This window comes from Dryobates pubescens, chromosome 5 (genome assembly GCF_014839835.1).
Source record: "Dryobates pubescens isolate bDryPub1 chromosome 5, bDryPub1.pri, whole genome shotgun sequence".
Classification (NCBI taxonomy): Eukaryota; Metazoa; Chordata; class Aves; order Piciformes; family Picidae; genus Dryobates; species Dryobates pubescens.
The window spans coordinates 28,123,760-28,140,873 of record NC_071616.1 but is presented as its reverse complement, the minus strand read 5'-3'; the positions used below and the strand labels follow the sequence as shown (position 1 = coordinate 28,140,873).

Here is a 17,114-nt window from a genome sequence, read left to right as displayed (position 1 = left end):
TGGTGCTGCTAACATCCTGTCTCAAGTGAAATACTAGCACAGGAAGAAAGCATCCTTAATTCAGTTTACATTTAACTCTAAACAGCTGAGGTAGAATCACCTTTGTTCTGCACTATCACACCAGCATCCAGAGTAATTTAGTAAACTGACACCAGGAAAATTAATTTGGGTTAATTTTTGAGTGTACTCATGTAGACACACTCTACGTTATTCCTCAGCTACAACATATCAGAGTAGAAGTGGCCAGGCTCATTGCTCCACGGTAGTGTAAATAAATGCTAAATCTGTGTTTTAATGGTATCAGGCAGGCAGCAGCTGTTGTTGCTGAATGCCCAGCAGATTGCTATTGCTCTCTGGACTCTCATCAGGGAAGGTACCAAATAGCCTAAAGATACAATTGTCTGGCAAACAAGCATTTTATTTCATAAGCGGGGAGGGAGGGAAAGAAAAAAAGTTGTATGTTGCAAAGAGATGACGAAAAGACTTTCCTGTTCCCCTGCTCTGGGCACCAGGCTGACGAATTTTTATGTGAGGGAAAAATAAGACATTACAGGATCTGAAAGAGCATGTTAGAGAAATGGAAGGCAGGATACAGAATTAAATGCATAATTCATGGCTTCTGAGAGCCTTGAGGCAAGACCTTTTCGGACTTGCTAATTGCTTTCCTCAGAAGTAGGCCAGAAGCCATAATAATGACTTCCACACCTAGGCAAATACATGCATAAAGCTGTTGTAACATCCACCTAGGGGCTTCCACATCATCACTCTTGCACAAATGTGCTGCTGGCCCATCTACCAACATGCCATCCAAGGACAACTGGATGGAATATCAGGCTGATCCAAAGATCTGGATAATATAATTTCTGCATATTCAGGCTTATGGGCTACAGGTAGATATATATTTATATAAACTGCCTGCAGCCATACTGTAGCCCGTGGAGGCCTGTCACTGTGTGCTTAAAGCCTTAGCATGCAACTCGTGCATGTGAGACCAGCAAAGATGAGTGGCTCCTCCACTGCAGTAGCCAGATTTAGCCCAAATTACCTCAATGGCAAAAAAATCAGCAGGTGCAAGAGAGCAGACCCCAGTCACAGGCAAAGATATTAATGTGACAAGTAGTGAGGATGAAGGCAAGCATAACAGCTTATAGTTACAGAGGTTTGCTCATGCGCATAATTTGGTGGATTTAAGTCATGTACAAAGCATCAAAATAACCAGCTCCTCTTCCATGTGCTCAGCAAGCAGCCTTGGATTCTCTCATCCCAGCAGGCAAAATCATAGCCTTTTGTCTACCTGCACGTTCAAGCATCTCATATTCACATTCTCTCATTTCAGAAAAAACACCATTCCAGCCACTTCTTTGATAATATCCTGGCCGCTGCTGCCAGCACTGCTGCTTCTACTTTGTTAGACCCCACCCGAAGTTATTAGCCTCAAGGAGCTAAGAAAGGCTTCACCATTGCTGTTTCCAATTTGTTGCTGAATCCAGTTAGAACCATTCACTGAAAAGAGGCGGACTTGCCACTAAAGCATGGGGATCAGCTACCTTCCTGTCCCACCAGCTTGTGCTACTCCACAATGCAGCTACTCTTGCTGTCTGTTGTAACCATCTTCCCCTGCAGCAGCTATACAGAAGTCTAACCTCATGGACGATCCCCTTTCACAATAAATCAGAAAGAATCTCTTTTTTAAACCCTTTCTTTCCATTTGGTATTACTTACTGATGTATCAAAATTACCTCAAAAATTCATTAATAAAATGCGTATCAATATCTTCCATGAAGCAGTTTATTTCCAGGAGGTTACAGAAGTACAACTACTGAAAGTGCAAGAAAACAGAATCTGACTCTTAATTGTACTGTGCTGTCACACTACATTCATTAATTTACTCAGGCAGATTAAACTGTTACTGCTAATACCATAATTTACTTACATAAAGATGTTCCATCTATTTCTTGAAGTCAAGAATATGAAAAAACAGAAGGACGAGAGAGTAATAAAAAAGATGGTTAAAGATCCCTGGGTTTGATTGGTTTCATCTGGAATCTATCAGTACCAGCATGTGAAACTCAGTAATACAAATGAAGCTATGATAGTGGAATAAATTTTCAGATCAAGTAAAACATCCTTTTAATGATATTTCAAATCACATGACAGTGAAGAGACAGAATGCTTTGCAACATCTTCTAGGCAAGACTCTCAACTATTAATTTGTAAATGTAAAAGGCCTCACAATGAAGGCAGAAGAATTTAACAAGCAGTTCAAATGTCAGTGGAGAAGTACAGTGAACTTAAGGATCCCCAGACTTAGACCAGACTCAAAATGTCAGCACCTAACTAAGCTACTACTAAGTGAGCAACAACACAACTCAAACCAAGGTGCAACCCATTGAATGGGCAAATCTCACCTATACCACTTTAAATCTATCTATATCATTTTAATTCTAGCAACGTTACCCTTCTCTAGATACTCTCCAATTTAGGTTTTGACATCTACAAGAAGCATATAAGGAATTTGGTTTCCCCACGACCAAAGGTTTACAGCACAAATAAGCAAATTAAAGCCAATACATGGGAAAAGGAAAGTGAGAAAAACAGAAAAATATCACTTAATCTTGTGAGTTCCACCTTTAAAAAATGTTGATAGCTCCTGTATTGGAAGTAAACAAGCATTAGCAGGAAGCATTGTTTGGTGTAGTTTTCTTTTGTTCTGTGACCTACGTATTTGGTCCAAGAGAGAAGCCATTAAAAGCAGAATGGGTCCGTTGCAATTGCAAGACAAAGGGCAGTCTTTCACATCATACAAAGAAAACTAGCACAGATGGTGAATCAACATTTTGCAGGAAAATCCATGTGCTTCCACATTAATGAGACGTGGGGTAGAAGAATACAGTATTATACACTGTCGTCATAACGTCACAAGTGATTTGTTGTCCAGGCTTAGGTATCCAGATGGTACCAAAAATACTGCAAACTTTCTGTAAGCATAAAGCTTTTCACTATAATGAAAATTAAAATTCTGATTGTAGCCTCAAAAATCTTCATAAAAGCTCACAGTGAAATCATGGGATTTTTTTTTTTCACTTCACCCTAGCAGACTCCCACAGGTTTCACTGTGGTTTTTTTCTCTTTAAAGTAAATTACACAGCCTCTTTTAAAAGGCTTGCTTTTAAAGCAGCAGCCTAGAAAATATCAGGCTAAATCTGACATGTTTTCCCCTATGTTTCAAAGCCAGCAAAGGGCTTTTCTGGAAGAAGTTAACACCTTTTCTACTCAAATATACTGAAAATCTGCTGAAGAAAAAAAAGGAGAATAAAAAAGGAAAAAAAAAAAAAAGGCAAGGCAATAAACTGCTGCGAGAGTATGTGGGTGGCAGGATTCAGCCTTTAATCTGACAGGTGTATGTCCGCACTTCTCTGTATCTCTAAGGGATCTAATTGTTTTCCTCTTTGCATTGCTATAGGTTTGTATTGTTTGCTAATGATAACCTTTATTTTTAGATTGGCTTCCTGCTAGTCTGTTTACCTAATGTTCAAAAACCTAACAGATTAACAAATCAAGAAAAGCTGATGCCTTTCTTTACCAATGCATTTATTTGCCCTTCTGAGCAAAGTGACCTTGAAATTAAAAATCCTACCATCAACTATGCAACAGACAATGCAGTCCAAAGAGAGAGTTACAGACTGGTAACTAGGGTGCAGGCAGAGGAGGCAGCTGCTCAGCTGATGGATATAAATAGTAAAATCCTAGTCAACAGGATATTATTGTTCTTTGGGGTTCCCAAAGAAGCCTTAAGCAATGGATCAGCTCCCACACATACACTGATCACAAGTCATTGCCTGTGTGCAGCAAGGAGGCTCTACCCAGGGACCACTCAAGGCTATTTCAGGAGTTACCAGGTTTCAGATCTTTTCATGCTCCAGCAGGAAGAAAGATCGAGAAAAAGGGGGAACGGGCTCAGCAAAGAGCCTGTGATATATTCATTCCTTTATGTATTAATAACTCATCTCTAAGAATCATGAGACTCATTAGCAAAGCTTTCCTCTGTTCATGCCACGAAGCCAAGCCTAAATGGAGATCACCATACAAATACCAAAGAACTTGAGAAACTTGGGAAAACAAAGAAGAAAAGGCTTGTTCCAAGAGCAGGTGAGAATGGCTCAAGCTGTAACTCCATAAGTTACAACTAGCTTCAAGTAAAGGCAGTTTACACTCTCAGGTATTGTAGAACTTCCTTTATAAACTGCATTTCAAGGTGAAGCAATTAATTGCCTCATTCTCTATGGCCATTGCAGTATGGAAAAACAGAATCTATTTCTTGTTTTGTTTCGTTAGCCCTCTGACTTTCTTCTTTTGCAGAACATATCCTTATAGTCATCCAAGGCAGACAGTCATCTTTAGGCAGGCATCTCTACATTCATGCAGATTAATGTGTCTCATCCATGCCCAAAGCAAGCTGTCCCTTGGTCTTCTTCTCTATCCCACTGAACTCTTTCAGACCCATGCACAAGGGAAACTGTGTTTCAGGACAGTGGATATAGCACTGCTCTCTTAAAATAACATTTGGATGATTCTGAGAACTGAGGACTATGATTTGACAGCAAGTTCAGCCCGGGATAAAACATAATCTGATTAATTTATGCATGCAAACAGAAAGCTTTACTTAGCATACATTCCTCAAAGGAAAATAAGTTATAGTTCCTGGACATGTCATCATTAATTACCCTCTTCCAGCTTCTAATAGCAAGTGTTCTTCCTTCCCCATCTCCATTTTACCTCCTTTCTAGAAACACATATTCACCGCAAACAGAATACTGGAACAAACTGAAAGAATAATAAGAGGAAAAGGGAGCACAGATGATTTGGATCTTGACAATTTTAGGAAGAACTTCTTCACCATGAGGGTGTTGAGACACTGGAACAGGTTGCCCATGGAGGTGGTGGAAGCCCCATCCTTTGGATGTTTTTAAGGCCAGGCTGGATGGGACTCTGAGCAACCTGACCTAGTGTGAGGTGTCCCTGCCCATGGCAGGGGGTTTGGAACTAGATGATCCTTGAGGTCCTTTCCAGCCCTGACAGTTCTATGATTCTATGATTCCAATGCACCTGGAGAAAAAAAAAAATTTCCCTGAAGATGATAAATAGTAACTCGTAAAGATTATCAGCATAAGACTTCAAAAACCACACCTTCACAAACAGGAAGAAGTAGAAGAAACCAGAAAGCAGGTTGCTTCCATTCCACAAACATTTAATTCTTCTTGCATTAAAAGAACTCAACCCAACACAAAATGAAATCTGATTGCACTCAGCCGTCACACCAACTGATGTACTCTGGGAACAACATCAATGAGCATGAGTAAGCCCAGAAGGAAACTGCCTACCACCAAATATGGACACATCACATGCTGAGACAAAAGATAGGTTTGCAGCTTCATGTGAATTATCAAGGTGTAAAAGCTTATGATAGATAAGGCAGTGTATATGTGTTAAAGTTCTTGTGAACTGTTAAATGACACTGTGAGCTTTTGCTGCCAGATGGCAAAAGAGAGAAAAAGGAAGATGTGAAGAGAGGAATTTGGTCAGGTAGTTATAATGGTCGCCTTGGAAAGAGAAGATCAAGGTTCAAGGCCTGCTCCACTAAAACGTTCCATGTTCACACACAGAAAAGTATGTCATTAGGATGTCTGAAATAAATCCTTTGGCTTTCAGGTACCTTTGATCCCAACCCTAACATCTAGAGAGAAATACATCAAAACCATGAGACACTCAAATACTACAGAAGCAGAAAAAAAACTAGAATGCGTTAAGAACACATTTCAATTCTAGTCAAGGAAAACACAAAGCAGTGGGAAAGAAAGCCTAAGCAGATCAGTATTATCCAAGTACCAGAACTCAAGCTTGGACCATTTCTGTAAACCCACAGTTATTAAATGCTACTTCCACATGCAGAACAGCCCCATCCTTCTGTAAGGATGCAGCATGCAAGAAAATACACATGTAGCAGAACTGGTAAGCCAAAATGCTGTGGGTAGCCCATGCCCATCTTTTTGTCACACAAGCCTCAGGTTAGCACATTAAGCTGTTTTCCACACAGCCAGTGTTTAGGCTCCAAAACTGATCATTAGTGTGATAAATTAAATATGCAGAAACTTTGTCTCATAAAGCCTGAATGGAAGCAGCCCTACAGTCAGTCACTCTTCATAAGCTCTGATTCATTAGTGAAATGAGAATATGAGAGGTCAAGTGAAAATTTGTTTCATAATTAAGTGAACGACAAAGTTGTCTACTGGCCTGAGTGACGCAACATGAGGTCTCATCTGAGCTTGCTGTAAGCACCCAGACCACCTCTGCAACTGGCTTTTGTCGTTATTCTCAACATAAAAGTGAAGGACTCAATATGCATGAAAAAAAAATTGGGATCCTACACAAAAAAAAAAACAAAAACATGCTCTAGAGCAGTTTGTGGAATAGGCAAAGAAACTATGATTAAACCTTCCCCAAATTAAAGGAAGTCAAGGATTTGAAAGGTACCCAATACCTGGGTACCTTTCAGATGAAACAAAAACTGAATATAACAGACTGTGTTAAGTAGTTTCCAAACAGTCTCCAGGGACAGAGCTTTCCAGACCTTACCCACTACCTCTGGATCTCTCAGCACCTGAGGTTGGCCACTCTCAGTGATGTCCAGGGCTGGACAGGAAGCACGCATTGACCTTCTACTTCAGACACAGGCTACCATCACCAGAGTCACAACCACTTCCTGACTTCAGAGTAGTCACACTGGTGTGACCTCCAAGTTCTTAAGTTAAAATACACTTATGATGAGTGATACTGTCAACTGCAGCATTACAGATTTAGATTTTACAATGTCCCTTAGCTATATTAGCAACCAAAACATGGTGCTTCCTCCTGATACACACAGGTTTTGCAGACAATTAAATCTCCTGTCTTCTTTGATCCTTCTGATAAACATAATGTTTAAAAGTTTTGAAAGGCCAATGAATACATCAAGAAAACTGTCCACTTTCAAAAGAAGAAATGCAGCAGACACAGCAAATTATACTCTGTCTTCTTTCAGCCAAGGCCAATAATTGTATTAACTTCATGGTAGAAAGCTGAAAATAAGTTATTTTTACATTAGATATCTTAGAAACTTTTTTCTTTATAATAGGGAGAAATGGAATAACTCACACAAGAGCCTTCAAATCACTCCTGTACTGTATCCAAGGAAATCTTCAAAGAAACCAAAACAAACAACAACAACCAAAAAAAACCAAACCCCACAAATCAAAACAAATAAAAAAAAAAATCCCACCACCACAAATACCAAACAAAAAAAAACCCAACCTTGAGAGTAACAGGAACTAAATGCTATTTGGTAGCATTAATCTTCAGGGCCAGGAAGTTCCCAGTTCCCTCCCCAGCATGGAACCTGAGAACAGGAACAGGGACTGAACGCTTCCACCTTAGTCTGTACATGCTAGAATCACTGAGGATTTGTAGCAGAAATTGGCCAACTCAGAACCTTGTCAAAAAAGAAGAGTAAATGGGAAATTTGCCTCTGAAAGGTCATCTTCTCACTTGGGCAGGATTTTTACAGTTTACTCATTCGAAGTACTGTATGAAGGTGCTGGCCACGGTCCCTCCTGCACTATCATAAGGCTTCTGAAGACCACACTCTTCTCCATTTGCCCACTTCTGTTTGCCTAGTTACTCTCCCTGGGAAAACAGCCCAGACAGAGGTACGTTTCTTCCCTTATATATATCCAAGACAATGAGTCTAAAGTAGACATTTCATACTATGTCACTTATTGTATTAAGTTATAACTGCAGTTCATGTTCATCATGAACATCAGTAAAACCCAGAGAGCTTTAATCATACATCCTGACGCAATCATATGTCCTGATGCAATCATATGAAGGATCAGTTTTTAACAGATATCTTTGCTGGCATTGCTTTCATTTGTCATGGTGCCAGGACTCTCATGCCCTACCCATTTTTCACTGAGCCATGAGAAGCAAATCAGCCCTTGGTTGTGAACTACACTGGCTGAATATGCAAAACATCTACTGATTTACATCAGGGGATTCTTTGCAAAGTGAAAACAAAATAGCAAACTACTTCTGACCATTAGTGCACAACAGAAGAAAAGACTGCGCACACAACCAGTCCCTGTGCTTTGGCAGCAATTCAGAGCTACAGCTGCAGTCCCTTGAAATGGACAGTTCAGGCTGTGATACAACATATGAGTAATGCATGGACACCTGATCATGAAGGGTTTTATTCTACTGTTACTTGGACTTATTTAAGAAAAAAATAGGAAAAACAGGCTGGAAGAATAAAAACACAGCTTAGCAAAAGCACCTAAGAGTTATGAGGAACTAGCAAGCTTACCGCACAGCAGAGACCTTCCACATGTTTCACAAATACGAACTAAAGAACAATTCTGAGGGACAGGTCCAAAACAGTAAGACCTGACATGTTACCATTTACAGCAACGACAAGCTGGATGGTGAGGGGAAAAGCGCATGTAGGCAGTTTACTTGACGTTCATTTTCTCTCTTACAAATATCTTTTTCCTGGTGTAACATACAAAATACTTTTTTCTAATGGGCCCTTTCTTAACCCACAGATGGCCACTGCTGAGCCACAGTGAACAACACTCACTACAGAGAATCTCAGACCCTCTGAGGGAAAATCCCAAATGCAAGACCTAAGTTGGACCCCTGGGGGTCTCAATATAAGAATGAGAGCATAGTGGAATTTGCCATGACAGTGGTTAATTACGTGCTCAAGCCTCATTTCACGACCAGGTAACTAGAAGAGTCTCCAAATCTAACCAAAATATGACACAGAAAACTGAGATATCCAGTAGCCCAAAAAGCCACAAACCCACCAGTACAGACAAGCATAAAATTATTTACTGCCTTCAGACAAGATTTGGCCTTGTGTTAAAAGTCCCTTTTCACATGAAGGCACTGGTGCTGCAATCTGATCCAGCTGGACCGTTTCATGGGTAGAGCACCACAGACTTTCACAAGGCTCTGGATGGACTCAGATATATGCAGACGAGCCTGGACAAGAGAAGACTCCAGGGGGACCCTGGAGTCTTCCAATCCATGAAGGGAACCTACAGGAATGTTGGAGAGGGACTTTTTACAAGTGTCCACTGATAGGACAAGGGGAAATGGATTACAACTGAAGGAGAATAAGTTTAGATTGGATCTTAAGAAGAAATTCTTCACTATGAGGGTGAAAAGACTCTCAAATTGATTGTCCAGAGAGGTTGTAGGTGTGCCCTCCCTGGAGATATTCAAGGCCAAGTGGGATGGGGCCTTGAGTAACCTGGTCTAGTTGAGAGGCATCCCTGCCCATGGCAGGGAGGTTGGATTAGATGATCGCTAAGGTCTCTTCCAGTCTAAGCCAATCTACATTTTTATGATTCTAAGATTACTGGAATGAGTGAGGCAGCACTGGAGCCTGCAGGACCTGTATGGTAGGGATGGGTCTGGCCAGTGTGCAAATCTTAACATGCCAATAAACAGCTGTGTCTCCTGGTAACAAACACTGCACAAGAGCTGAGGCTTCATTGCCCATCTTGAGACACTACAAGAGGCACTCATCCCCCATCTTAATTTGGATAGGATGCAGATCCAAAGAGATGCACTCATTAAAGACAACAAGGACTGGAATATGTATGCTGCTACTTGAAAATAATCATGTAGCACATATTTAATCAGCATTTATCCTGTAAACAACTAGAATACTACTACCAATAGAAAAAACAAACAAACAAAACCTTTAAAATCTCCGTAACAGAGCAAATCAACAACACTGGTCTAGGAAGGTATCATTTAGCACTACAAATAGTGTAAGGTGCTAACATAAAAAGTATAAAACCCAGAGTAACTTGTTGATGAATTCACTGGGTCTGAATTAGAGATATATATCTGGAGTAATGTTCAGGATACTCCAGCATAAAGTAAGTTTTTTATATATGTCTGAATTAGTGGAAAATCATTAACAGAATCCCTACAAGTATTACACTGTTTTGACACATATGTGTAATGTCATTAAACCAAGTCATGGGCATGGATATCAGAGTTATCCTTGAAGTGTTTTTGATAACATCTTTTCAGGTTCAGCAAGATTTCTGGCTTTCTACAGACATTCTCTCAGCTTGTAAAAGTTACATGTCCACAGGTATTCACTATGTAGGCACTTATGCTGATGCTCTTATGAGCATCCTTAGATTGATGCTGATACAAGCTTGTGTTCATGGTTATAAAGACTTGAACTAAATCTACAATATAGCTCAGCTGCTTGCACAGAAGAATGCAGCAATTATAATGAAGAAAAATTCATTCTGCAATCCTCCACCTACAGTGCCTGTATTTAACTGGTTGAGGAGAGGTAAAAATAGAAGAGCATGTAGAAAAAGGCACATTTCTTAAAAGGTGCTGTGATGCCCTACATCACCCCAGCACTGGCACAGATGTGACTGCTTATCTAGTAATGTCTTCTCCTGAATACATAATTGTGAGAATCTTTTTGACTTCTACATGACAAGACATATGAAATATGGCTCTTCCCCTTTAGACAGAAGCCCTTAATCATTCTGCAACAACAGGAAGTATAAACAGCATAGGACATAAACAAATAATGTTTAAATGGACACTGACAAGCTAAAATGCCCATGATTGCTTATTCTAGCCCAATAGAATTCTGCCTTCAAAATGGAAAAAGGAAATCAAATCACCCCTTTGTAATATTTTCAAAGTAAATAATAGATATACTTCAGGATGCAAGTACAATAACCTTGTAATTGTCTTTAGGAGAAAGAATTATTTGAATTTCTGCCCAAGCTGAGTGGGCAAAAGAAAACACAAGGAGAAACTATGGGGAGTATATTTTTAAATAGGCACTACTTTTAACACAGTGTTATGAAGACTGTGATTTTTTAACTAATAATATTCAACTTCAAGCAAATGATACAGTCTGAGGAGTCACCAGCTCTCCCAACACCAAGGCTAGCCAGTGTGTGAACAGCCCACAAAGGAAATACAGGGACTGGGATGTTGGCAAGTGACACCTCATCAACCCCATGCCTCAAGTCAGGTCCATGTTTGGATGCCAAACACAGTCTCTCCTACAATGAAGTGTTAATAATATGGGTGTAAGAGTTTGTTTGACTGTCATGCTACTGGGCATGATTTGAATTTGGTGTAATTTCATCCATGCAATGGGACAGACAACCCAGACTCCTAATTTGTTAGAGAAACTAAGCACTGACCTTGTTAAAACTGCAAGCTGAAACATGCAGCCTATATTTTGTCTTACCTCTCACTGCTCCTTTATTTCACTGCCAACATTTCCTACATCTGAAGCAGGTAAGGTTTCCTTCCATTGCTGACAAATGCTGTCAAGTGTGAGAGTGCCCTTACAAACACCATCCCCATCAGAACATTTAGGTTTCCAGCATGATCTTTAGCTTCCTGTACCTGGATCTGAACCTTTATTTTGGGAGTTCACATTTGTAACTCTCAGACCTGTTCACCTTCACCTTTCTATAAAATAGGATTGCTTTGTAGTTCTTCCAGGCTTTTCTAGGATTCTCCAGGCAATTTAATCTTTCCAAACGTCACTCTAATCTACAAAGAGTTCCACTGAAATGAACATATCTACAGGCAGAAAGAAATCCTGCTGAATGTGGTGACAAGTTATGGAAGAGTTAAAGTAATGAAAAGTTACAGCACTTTACTTTTGTCAGGATGAATGGATACATTAAAAATGGTTACTTTCTATTTATGAAATTTCCACAGTTTTAAAACCATGTTCAACTACAGCAAATGGGTTAAATGCTGCTGTATCTGGTAATTAGAAAAAAAATTATTACTCTTTCTATTTAAGTGCAAAAGTCCTAAGAATTATGCTTTATACATAAATGGATAAACAAAAGATCGACTACAGCATCTGCCTTTAGTTGTCAGTTACAAATGCCAGAGTTAACTTTTATATCAGAGTTAAGCATCCATATTACCTCTTGAGACATATCTCTTGGGACCTGTTACCTCAAAGGAAACTGAGGCTCATATAAGCAACTACTATAGTTACTACTGTTCAAAGTTTCTAAAATCTAGATCTTAAGAATCCAAATGACATGATAAGCAAAATCAGAGAGTGCTGGAAGTTTGTGGCTAAGTGATTCATCCACAGGTACAAACTAGGACAAGGACAGTGAACGAATTAGGCTGGTATTGTTCAGTTTAATTCCTCCAACCTGTCACCACTTTCCCCACTCCAGCCTCCCCCCCCCTGCCTTATTTCTGACAGCAACCCTCAACAGAGCATGCCTGAGACTCAGGAAAGTATTTAAACATACTGAAATCAAGGAATAAACATCTACAGATTTCTGTGGGTTGTGCACCAAACTCTGCAGCAGAAAAATTACAAGCAGCTGGACTTCAGAATCCTTATCTAATCCTCCCATAGAATGGTAGAGTTCTACCATCCCAGCCCACATACTCTATTATAAATATACAAAATGAACATTCAACCCATAATTATTTTTAAGTGGTGGCAACAGCACTTGTTTGCCAGAGATGGACAACACATCTGACTAAATAAAGTATTCATCTCTTCATATTTCATTGCAAGGAATGTAAGGAAAGATATGTACTGTTAAATATACTTCCAGATTATTGCAAAGCACATGATCAAAACATCATCTAAAAGATAATAAACCCTGTGGAGGATGTTGCCTCTTTCTAGTGAGTTGAATTCACCACATAAGAGAGTATATTTTTGATGATCCTAAATCAAGCTTCCAGTAGCAAAGATTTTAAACTGTTCTTGTGTTGTAACAAAATGTTCCCGCTGGTGGTGTAATGAAAGAAAGAAAGAGAAGGGGGAAAAAAATCTCCTGGCAGGAAATTAATTATTGAGTTTCCATTGCTTGATGATATGCTCCTACATTCTGCACAGGCTCCATTTTTCCCTTTCAGTATGTGGACAAATTTGCCATAGAGAATACAGAAATAGAACAAAGAGTCTGTTAAATATATTTAGAAACTGAACAGACCTGGAATGAGAAACTTTGTTTGCGCATCACCACACCTGGCACTTATTTCCTCTTTACATTCCCTTTTCCTCTTCTCCATCAGACTGTCACTTTTGCTTCTGTTTTCTGAAATTACCTCTGTTGAGAATGGAAGCAGTGTGCCTGGCTTTTAGCATCACTTACCTGTGACAGATTTGAACCATTATTTCCTTCACTGAAAAAAATAAAATGTCAAGTCTCAGATCTTGATGGAAAGGGAACATAAAAGGCCATCATTATATTCCTATGTCTAAATATCCAGATGTAAATCCATTTTTAAAACCATCCTTTTTTCCCCCTATGTCCAGTCTCTTTAGCGTGTTTCACTCCTTGCTGTCAGTTTTAGTCTCCCTCTGAAAAAGCTGAGCATCCCACGCATGCCATAGTTTCACCCACCAGTTACATGACAGAATATATACTTCCCAAGGCTACCTCAGCACCCAGCACACGCACCTACAACAACTAAATTCAGTGGGGTCATACCACTGCAAAGGCACTCCATAAGAGCAGGCACTTCCCAGTACCATGCATCGTGGATCTTTCCTGGATGTGGGACTACTGAATTAGAGAGGGAAGATGCAACAGACTGAAACAGCATATGCTATCTTCAAATAGTATTTTACGTCAGTAATGCTCAACAGCTTAGAGAAGAAAATGAAGAACTTTTCAAGAGAAATCAGTAATTTAGGTTTTAAAAAAAGAGGCGGAAAAGGTATGTAAAACTGCTACAGTATATGGCTCTGTAATGCCTGCAGAAACTTTAATAGCAGTTAGGTTGCTGAGGTGTTAGTGGTACTATTTTGCATGGTCATCACCAATTAGGTTCACCTTCCTGGGCTCTTCCATCAGATGCTGGGTAGGATGGCTTGGACACAGCATGACAGTAATGCGTCCATTTGCCTTCCAGACCTTGTATTTGGCTGGCTCCATGCACCAGCGAAAAATCTCCACCTCTGCACACAGAGATGCCAGTGTTTTCATGTGCTGTTTATTATCTGCAAATATTTAGGTGCTGCCTCTCATCCTCTCCTTACAACATACTCCCTCTTGGGTATATCACGGGGTACTATACCATGAGGCCCCTAGACACGAGAAAGCACTTTCACATATGTAAAATGTCCCACTGTAAGTGTGGATTCTGGAATAAGACAAGCTGTCAACTTCATTGAACCTACCCCAAACATGTCTTGGAAGAGAGTGCTGGAGGAATGGGAGATGCAGCAGCAGCAGCTGGAGACCCTTACCACTTGTGATCCTTCTTGTGGCCCTGCTCTGCTGGTGCTGCTGGAAACTCTGCATCATCCCCAGCTAGTTGTTCATCCCAGACTCATGATTTTCTAGCGCATCAAAACCATTATCGATTCTGCCACTGACAAACAATGATACTAGCTGTGATTCCGATCACATTGTTTTGAGAGGATAGAATGAATCTTTAATTGTAAAGCAGGCACAAGTTTAATTACAACATATGAACATAGAGCATATGCTGCCATTTTACAAGAAACGACACTGAAGAGAAGTGCCATGCTTTGCCACGGAGCTCCTGAGTGACAAAAATCACACTCTGCCGAGTATCAGCCTCACCATCTGTAAAACATTTCTCATCTCCAGAAGATAATGCGAGAACGTGTTACAAATCATAGGTACTGTAAGTGATAGATATTAAAACGTCCTTTGAGGCAGCACCTTAGAAGCAATGCCCTTTGTCCCCTATAATTGTCCACACGGGGCAAAGAACTTCTTAAAACTCAATTCAATAGTATAGGTAATGTGACATCCAATATACCTCTCAAAATTCTTCTTGTATGATAAGAAGGGAACAGGAGGGTTGGGTTTTTTTCATGAGCATCATGTTATTCAAAGGAATTTGCCCAGTAGGAAGATATTCTCCTCCAGGACTACAGGAATTTTAGAGAAGGCTGTGTGCATCTGTATAAATGCATTTTAAGTTCCACAAGGGGAAGTGCGTTTAACTCCTTCTACCACAAATAACATGGGGCAAAGCCAAAAACGTGTTGTTCTTCTTAAGAAGAGTTTCATTTTCTGTACTCTCTCAAAAAATGCCCATGAACTAAGGATTAATCTGGTTTAATTGGTACAGCTTCAAGCAACCATGCTTCAGAGGCAGGCCATCCTTGCTAACACACAGAATTGGAAGAGACAGAGCTAGGAGTGAAAAATGTAGAAATTACACTGTAATGAGGATGTGAAAATTCAAGGGGAGTTCAACCTGGAATCAACAGCCCTGTCTGTACCCAGAATCTAAATTTCAGAGATTATGGTGACGAGGTCAAGATGCTGTGGGGAGACCCCATCAGCAGTTAACTGCATTAATGCAACATTAGGGATGAATCAATGGTTCATTTGAGTCTCTTCTCTGATAAATTATCCATCTTCTATAATGAAGCTAAACCAACACTCGCTTCCAGAACTGCACTGCCTCTGCCAGTAGACAGTGCTTTAATATCATTATGCACAAACAGGAAGAGATAATGACCTATAAGTCAAGTCTATTATTTTTATGGAACATGAAGATACATTGCAGTCAGATCTGAGCTGTTGATTAAGATTGGTGTTAAATGAGCTGTTCTCCCATAAAGCACTGCTGTTGTTCCTTCTTTCATCAATTGTTGCTCACGGAGTTGGTTGGTGAAGGGAAAGCATAACTTTGCAGGAACTACTACACTGGTATCGAACTCATTCAAACCAAGGTATTTGCATCCTTTTCACCAGCACAGCCTGTAGCAGAATAGGAGAGTATCTCACAAGTGATTTATCCAAAATCTCTGTCCATGTTTATTTAACAGTATCTTATGAGAAGGTGCATTCAATGGAATACCTTGATAGCCCTCGGTTTCCCTCCAGACTGCGCTGTTAAAAGACCTAGAGCAGTATCCTGGCTTTGGCCGAGTACTTCCACATCACTAGGTTAGAGTGGCAGGGTGGGCTCTGCCCCCCAACTTGTGGGGCGCCTTTGCTTCTGAGAGGTCAAAAGGCGAGGCTCCCGTTACCCGCAGAGGCAGGGTGCGCCCCGGCACCGCTCGCTTTGCGCCGCCCAGCCGGCGAGGTCCCCCCGAGGGACAGCGAGCTGAGTCGGAACCTGCAGCCCCCCTCCTCGACGGCCCCCAGGGAAGATGCTGTGGGTGGCACTACCTGCCAGATCGGGTCCCGGGGCTGTGCTGTCCCTCGCCCCCGCAGCATCCCCAGCGCCCGCGGAGCCCCCGCGCCCTGTCTCTCCCTCCGGGGCCGGGCTCCGCTCGCACCGGCGCTGGGGCTCTCAGCGGGCTGGGCGGGCCCGGCGCCGCAATCGGGGTAAACTTTGGACCCGCTGTCCTCCCCACTTCGGCCCCGCAAGCCGCATCGCCCCCCGCTTCGGGGCGCCGAGGGAGTCCGAACCGCGGCCCCGGGGGCGGGCTGGAGAGCCATCGGCAACCCCGCGCCAGGGCACGGGCAGTGGCGGAGGAGGAAAGAGCGGCGCAAAGCGAGGAAGGGGAGCGGGGCGGCCCGGAGGCGGAGGGAGGGGTTTCTCCGGGGGTGTTGGTTTACCTTGGAGGTTCTGCACTCGGATGTCGCTGATGTGCCCGATCAGCTCCTCGCGCTGGAACCAGTCCCACTCCTGCCCGGCCATGGGGACGCGGGGCCGGGGTAAGGGGGCGGTGGGAGCCGGCGGCAACGCCGCCGCCTTCACCGCCACCGCCGCCTTCACCGGCACCGACGGCGGGCGCGGCGCGGAGCGGGCGGAGGGGGGGGGCGGCCCCTCTCCGCGCAACGCTGCGCCCCGCCCCGCGGCCCTCCCTTCCCTCCCACCCGCCACTCTCCGCCCGGCCGGCCGAGGGCGGCGGAGCGCTGAAGCGCAGCGGGGCGGAGCGGGGCAGGGGTCTGGTGGTGTCCCTCACCGCGGGCAGTTGCTCGCCTGCTGCCCCCTTCCTGCTTTCACTGGCGGCAGAGAGGCTCCCACAGCGCCTCCCTGGAGAGCGGCGTGGGCGGTGGCGCGGCCCCAGCACCAACAGCCCT

The 17,114-nt window shown here is 42.2% G+C and overlaps 1 protein-coding gene across 1 annotated transcript in view; it reads right to left on the bottom strand.

The window, feature by feature from the left end:
- The window catches only part of CLMN (calmin), a 72,455-nt gene extending 55,602 nt beyond the window's left edge, over positions 1-16,853 (bottom strand). Inside the window, exon 1 of the mRNA XM_054161886.1 lies at positions 16,647-16,853. Within this exon, the coding sequence (XP_054017861.1) occupies positions 16,647-16,728 (82 nt within the window). The 5' untranslated portion in view covers positions 16,729-16,853. The remainder of the gene's footprint in view (positions 1-16,646) is intronic.
- Positions 16,854-17,114: the final 261 nt, after the last annotated feature.